Raw genomic sequence first — 7,557 nt, forward strand, 5'->3', positions numbered from 1 at the left:
ATCTTGTTGTAATCGTTTTCCATTAACACTATTCAACCCTCCTTCTAGTGTTTTTCAGGTACTTTAGGGTCAAGTCTTTAGGTCAAAGTACTCAATCTGCAAACTTTCACTCACAAGTCAAGTCTTGTCTGGTTTGAGGAGCCTTTCATGCATCAGAGCTATTCGGATGCTACTTGTAGAAGATACTTTGATGCCAAAGTCAAATCAACTTAGACAAAAAACAATGAATGCTATATTTAATATGTGACCTACCTCCTTACCTCAAATCCCTATTTATAGATTTTGTGATGGACTTTTGATTAAAGTTGGCCTAGTTATGATGATCTGCTTAAGGTTCTATTTGGACCATTCATTTTGGTGATCGATCGTTCAATCTGTTGTTGGTTGTCTAGTCTGGTGATTTGTCGTCGACTTGGTAGTTGATTGTTCGACTTGATAGTTGGTTGTTCGACTTGATAACAATCGTTTGATATGTTACATGTCCATATGAGTTGACATCCTGCAGTCCGATCTGGTAGTTGACCTTCCGGGTTAATGGTCTGTTGTCTAGTATGTTAGTTGGCCGTCTAGATTGATAGTCTGTCATTCGATCAATTACTTGACTATCTAGGTTAATGGTCAGTTGTTCAGTCTGTTAAGTGACCGTCCAAGTTGATTGTCAATCGTTTGGTCTATCCATTAGTCGTTTGAGCTATTCATGACTATCCGGGTTGATGGCTTATACACACTCTCTTTCTCACTCTAACAAATCGTTATACAAAAAAAGAATTTATCTAGCGACAAATTGAGTTTTACTCTCACTCTTACTCGACCTAATAAACATACTAAAGAGCACGATCTAAGAAAATTTATTAAACCTTTTCATTTTGGAGTAGTTAGCACTCAATTTCATCCGGATGAAAAATAAAAATTGTAAAAAAATATAAAAATAAAAAACAATAAAAAAAGTTAATAATAATAATAATTATAAAGTGTAATGTAATATTTTTGATTAAAGAAAATTAATGAAAAAATAGACTGATTTTGCAATAGAAATTTAAAATTGCATAAAGGAAATTAAAAAAAGAAAAATAAAAAATTAATTAAAAATTATTTGGCTTATTTTATTTTAATTATTTCTTTGTTTTTTATTTGGGCTTCACGGGCCCATTTTTTTTCTTCTAGGCACAATGGAAGGTGGTGTTTTGTTCTTCCCTCAACACGATTTGGCAATTTGGAGGGAAGCATAACAAATTTGTTAAAAAACAGATCACAAGGAGGGAATGAAAAGGGGAGTGTGATACAAGCTTACCGGGGAGAAAAATAACTTCTTGAATTATTATTTTATATTCTTTTATTTATTTATATTTAAAAAATTTAAATTTAAAAATAACATCATCCATTGAGCCACAGACAACACTCATAGGTAGTAGTAGTAGTATTTAACCCTTGTGAGGCGTAATCCAAACGTTGCTGTTTTGAACAGAGACTCAGAGCAAACACATTCATGGCGATTGAAACGCTGGTGTTAGGTATTCCCTTGTTCATATTCCCCCTCTTATAGTGCAAGAGCACGAATCAATCTTACCCTTACATGATTTGTTTGCAGGCGCTGGTCAAGAAGTTGGGAAGAGCTGCGTGGTGGTAACCATGAATGGCAAACGAATCATGTTTGATTGTGGAATGCATATGGGCTTCTTGGACCATCGTCGTTACCCTGATTTCACCCTTGTCGACCCCAATCAAGATTTCAACTCTGCCATTACTTGCATCATCATCACCCACTTGTTTGTGTCACTCCATTATGATTTTTCCCGTTTTTAATTATTATGAAGTTAAACTATTCACTTGGTTGGTATTGTTTTCTGCGTTTTAAGTTTCAGTCTCTATACGAGAAAATTGCAAGTTTTATCAATGCCACCGGAAAGTTTTGTAACATCTTTACGATGTTGGAAGGTTGTTGTCTAGCTCTGATGTCAATACAAAAGAGAGACTGAAATTGTAAGTTGTAGTCCTTTGGTAAGATTAACATTAATATTGGAGAAAGATAACTGTGATGTTCTAATTTTAAAATCGTTATTGTCTTATAAACAACACAAAAAACCATCTACTACCATGTTGATAAGTTTAGATTGAACATCTACTGTCTAACCCTTGCATTGTCTTATTGTGACATTTCTTCTATTATTCCTATTTCTATATGTAGAGACTCTTTTTATGTGTTACGCGTTGGTCTGTATACAGAACCTTCTATGATACACATTATTTGTTTCACTCTTATTCTTGCTTTTTCTTGTGATTGTCCTAAGAATCTAACAATAACAACATTTCGTTTTGTAGAATTGCTACAAAACTTTCCGAGAATGATTAGCCACTACAAGATTTTATGTAGAGGCTAAAACTTGCCATTTTCTCGTAGAGACTAAATATAAAATGGAGACAACAATTTGGAGAGAATGAAAGAGTTTAACCTCCTCACCCTTCTTGTTATTAGCATTTTGACGTTGCCTTGTCATTTCAAAAATTTCGGCAGTCATTTGGATCATGTTGGCGCTTTAGCTTACTTCACAGAAGTTTGTGGGTATAATGGACCAATTTACATGACGGTGAGTCCTTTTTCTGCTACATGTTTGATGAAATGTTTGCCTGAACATATACAATTGTTCGTGGAATTGTCTAAGATAACAGAATTTGAATATTTGTACTAAAATATTTGGGTTTAATTTTTTTGTTCCTACCCCCTGCTTAAAAGAACCATAATTTGATTCTTTTTCAAAACTCTTCATAGAACAGCCCGCTTTTGTTTTTTCAAGTTGCAAATATTTTTATCCTTGATGCCGTTTTGTGTTTAAATTCCCATGTGAAAAAATGAGCTTAGTTTTGGTCTTTCCATGTATAAAATTCTGCATTTTGATTGGTTGTATAGTTTTTCGTTTTATTTCCTATTAGAAAAATACTCTTACCTTATAAATTATGGGAACGGTGGAGATCAATTTCCACACACACATATATATTTATTTAGTGACAAAAAAATACAACTTTTTTATGCCGGGCCTAACAAAAAAAGCAAGTCTAGGGAGCAAGATTATAATTTCAATGAAACTTTGAATACACATTTTTGAAAACATATTTAAATTTTTGAAAATAGGAAAAAAGGAAGCTGAAACTAAATGGACTGATAAGCATTAGCTTCCAAGTCATAATTCTACATTAATAAATTTAACTTTGAGTTTTATTTGATTTTAAACAGTACCCAACAAAAGCTTTGGCTCCTTTGATGTTGGAAGACTATCGCAAAGTGATGGTTGATCGGCGGGGTGAGGAAGAGCTATTCTCATCTGATCAAATTGTTGAGTGCATGAAGAAGGGTAATGTAGGATCCACTTTTTATTTAAAGTACCCCATCTATAGGTTGCTTAGACAACTATTACTTCAAACATGCCACTAGGAATATTGGTGCCTATTCTAGTTTTGACTTTGTTGAACTTTGAATTGTGTGCAGCTGTTGTATTAGGGATTTTAAGTGGAGGAAAAAGATTCATCTTTCAGCCTATAAACGTGCCATTTAAGTTTTGTTTTTTCAAATTGACAAATCTTGGTAGATTTCATTTACATGATTTACATTTTTGTTTGCATTTTAAAGCTGATTCAGCTATAAGTTTAATATTTGTTTTGGACTTATGAACACAGCAAGTTTGCATCTAAAATCACCATGCTTCTGGCATTAGTATCTAAAATTGTAATTAATTTGATTCCATGTGCAGTTACTGCTGTTGATTTGAGGCAAACTGTACAAGTAGATGAAGACTTGCAGATACGTGCCTATTACGCAGGACATGTAAGGCTTGTGACTTCATCTCTTAAGTCATGTTTACTGTTCTGAAAAAAGTATAGAATCAGATGTGTTGGTGAAATTTTTTACCATAAAAGTTCTTTTTTAGTTTTTGTGTTTATAAGATGAAAGAGGATAAGATGCTGAAAAATTGAAATCAAATCTTTAGTTAGACGACAATCATAATAAAATAAAAATTATGGTAATCACTTGAAAGGATTAGTATGAAAGAAAGATTTTTATTCAATTTGATTCATTTGAAATAGTACATTAGCATCTATATATACAAAACTCTATCCCTAAAGTAATAATTACAAAATGATCTTTAGAACTTTCTACCAGCTTCTAACAACTTCTAACAACCTCTAGTAGAACATTTAATATCTTACTGACAACACTCTTCCTTAAGTTGGTGAGTGAATATCTATCATTACTAACAACACTCTTCCTCAAGTGGATTTTCCTTCCTTCAATGCTTCGTTTTAGTACTTAAGCACATTGTTTTGATAAGGTTATTGGAGCTGCAATGTTCTATGCAAAAGTAGGAGATGCAGAAATGGTTTATACTGGAGACTACAATATGACACCAGATAGACACCTTGGAGCAGCTCAAATTGATCGATTACGACTTGATCTTCTTATAACCGAGTAAGAACATCATTGGTTGTATAAATGAACCTTATAACAAAGTTATCAATATTGTAGTGTCAGTGATAAATGTTCTTTTCTTGTTTATCTTTTACTTCGTTTTCTACAATTATTTTAAGTTTTGAACATACTTTTCACAGACTACTTATCTGCATGCATTATCATTACTAACTCATTCTCATATTGATATTTCTGTTAGAAATGCGAATTATTCCTTTTCTAGTGCCTAATAGCCTAAACTTTTGAGATTTTGGTTCTTGAATTGTTCAAACCATATGTGACCAAGAGGTCACGTGATCAATTCTTCTTGTCTTATTTTTTCATTATTACTGTTTTGAGGCAAAATCCGTTTAACTATTATAATTCCCATTACTGCATTACTTGCATGGTATTCCAACAGTTCCAGTAATAAACATCATTGGCTTTATTTCTATTTAGTAAATTCTTCATCTGTGCCCAAGAGGCATCATCATAATTGTAAAAGAATGAATTTCTGCCCATATGAAATGTAAACCAAAGTTGTGAAATTTTTGGATCTTTAAACTGAATTCTCTGGTATTTGTTAGATGTTTAGATGGAGGATTTTGTGGCTAACTACCTATGCCAGATATAAAATTTGATAGATTAATACAGTCCATAGTAGTTTTTCATAAACATTATGCAATTGTCTTATGTTACCAAGGTACAGTAATTTATCTGTGTTATGATCACTTTCTTTCCTCCTTTTGATTAATGGTTTAATGGGTTTTAAATGCATGAATCCTGTATTGGATTTACTGCTTGAAGTTATAAGATTAATTTTCTTGCATACATTTTTTATATGATTCTAAAAGAAAATCATTTCAGATCCACATATGCGACTACAATTCGTGATTCAAGATATGCTCGAGAGAGGGAATTCCTCAAAGCTGTATGTATTTGCAACACTTAATTTATGATGTGATGCTGCTTGTGTAATATGATGTCTTGTTTTCTTTTAGACATTGCTTTAAGAAAAAAATATTGTTGATCTCACTTTCCCAGTCCTTTCTTGTCATACTTTTGCTATTATTACTTTAAGAAAAAAAATTGTGGAATATGATGATGAAATTTTGAATAGCTCTGCACTTAGTGATATGGCAGGAGTTTGGGCCTGTTTCGCTTTTCTCCATTAAGGTCCAATAAAGGAGAGTGCATATAGCATTAAGGGTTGGGCTGCCTTTGGGCTCACTGGAGAGGCACACATGGTTTGGCCATTTGAGGAGAGGAGTGCACGACTTAAAGAGCAAGGAAGAGAGTGCAACACATCTTGAGCTTCTAGAAGAGGGTCACATTCAGGATTAGGCATATGTGAAAATGTAACTCATTGTAGATCTTAGATCCATAGTTAGTGGCACCAAATTAGGGAGCTAATTAGGATTAGTTTGAATTTGAATTTCCCTCCTCTTGCCTAATCAATCAGTCTCTAAAACTATAAATAGAGTGCCTTTCCTATTGTAAAAGTAGACTTGATTATTGGGTGTTGGAAGTCTCACATTGACTAGAGATAAGGTTAATTTAGAGCACAGAAGTGGGTGCAAACTTTACCTTAAAAGTTGAGTTTGTAGTGGTTGAGCTAGGCTTAAAGTTCACTTTTTAACATAGTATCAGAATCATTGTTAAAGCCTATTTTAGCGATATTTGTTGTTTGTTGAACATATTATTCCACTCGCTAATTTAGAATATATAAGTGGATGCAAATACCTTACAAGCCGGTTTTGTGGAGTTGAGTTAGATTTAAAGTCCACTTTTTAACAATGAGTAATAAAATTCTGCCAATTTGAGAGCTGAGTGTTCTCTCTTAATCTTGAGTTTTATCTTCAAGTGGCGACTCTACATCACTCATCTTGGAGCACCTTCAAGAGGCGTGGGTTCCTCCATCTCCAAGCTTCAACTGAAGCTCCTAAGACCTAGCATCCATCTGACCATTTCCAGTGACTACAACCACACAAGTCACTCTATCCTTTTAAAATTATAGTTCTGTTATTGTCATTTCGAACATGTTTGTATGTTTGTTTTCCAATTCTCAAGTCAGCTTATATCATGCTGCTTGTGTAATATGGTGTTTTTTTTTTTTTCTCAGACTTTGCTTTAAGAAAAAAACATTGTTGATCGCACTTTCCCAGTCCTTTCTTGTCATACTTTTGCTATTACATTTACATTGGCCTGCCATTGGTTATAATAGAAATGGGTCTTTTGGTATGTTTGAAGAATCCTTGGTTTGTATTCATGGTGTGGACCAATTTTTGTTGTTTAGAAGAGGTTTTGACCGAAGGGATAAAAGGAAATTTTTTGAATGAGCACTATTTATGCTCCTATTAGGTGCATTTGATCGGAAAGAGTATTAGGACTCAGCTGTTTTAGGAATATCTGTTTATGATATTATTGGATTGGACTTGCTGATCTGTATTGGCTGTACAAGTGTTAGTGATTTTTTCTGTCTGGATAAAACCCTACAGATTGATACAATATAAGGCTTGTTTTTGGTAGCTCTCAAATGTTAACTCCACCCCTTACATCCCTAATAAATGTTAGTGATAATCAATTCTTACAGATATAGGTATTTTCCAAAACTAATATTTAACAAGTATAAAATATTTTATGCAATAAAGTTTATCGCCATTGTTTCTATGTTAAATGTATTAACAACTTTAGCATTAGTTTTGATTTTAAAAAGGAGTCCTTGTGTTTAAGAAGGAAGCGGGATAGTTACATGCTGCCTTAGAGATCGGATATCAAATTACATTATTGTCTCTTTCAATTCTTTGCTTTTGTTTTTCAAAATGAACTCAATCCACCTACTCTGATGCTGGGTACTGTTTTTTAAATAAATTATTTAGGTTCATAAATGTGTATCATGTGGAGGCAAGGTGCTTATTCCAACATTTGCTCTTGGAAGAGCTCAGGTATTCTTATTAAGATTGCCATTCATCTCACTGTTTGTAATTTATCCTTCCCTTTGTTATACCTGATGGATGAAGTCCAAGCAACTATTTCTCGTATAAATTCTAAGTTTGTGTTTGGTTCAACATATTTTGAAGAAACTATCACTTATTCTTGCCTATATTTTTGGGAGATCT

General features: G+C 33.2%; 1 protein-coding gene across 3 annotated transcripts in view; it reads left to right on the forward strand.

The window, feature by feature from the left end:
• The first annotated feature begins 1,239 nt into the window (after positions 1–1,239).
• Positions 1,240–7,557, forward strand: part of LOC106772716 (cleavage and polyadenylation specificity factor subunit 3-II) — a 12,144-nt gene continuing 5,826 nt past the window's right edge. The window contains exons 1-8 of one of the 3 annotated variants that reach the window (XM_014659275.2): positions 1,240–1,511; positions 1,589–1,766; positions 2,513–2,585; positions 3,230–3,347; positions 3,744–3,817; positions 4,323–4,459; positions 5,306–5,369; positions 7,318–7,383. In XM_014659275.2, coding sequence (XP_014514761.1) covers positions 1,487–1,511; positions 1,589–1,766; positions 2,513–2,585; positions 3,230–3,347; positions 3,744–3,817; positions 4,323–4,459; positions 5,306–5,369; positions 7,318–7,383 — 735 coding nt within the window. In that variant the 5' untranslated portion in view covers positions 1,240–1,486. Of the gene's footprint in view, positions 1,512–1,588; positions 1,767–1,856; positions 1,981–2,512; positions 2,586–3,229; positions 3,348–3,743; positions 3,818–4,322; positions 4,460–5,305; positions 5,370–7,317; positions 7,384–7,557 lie in introns of those variants that run through there. The other 2 variants (XM_014659279.2, XM_022784693.1) reach the window with 2 other exon arrangements.

The sequence above is a fragment of the Vigna radiata genome, chromosome 8, assembly GCF_000741045.1.
Source record: "Vigna radiata var. radiata cultivar VC1973A chromosome 8, Vradiata_ver6, whole genome shotgun sequence".
Taxonomy (NCBI): Eukaryota; Viridiplantae; Streptophyta; class Magnoliopsida; order Fabales; family Fabaceae; genus Vigna; species Vigna radiata.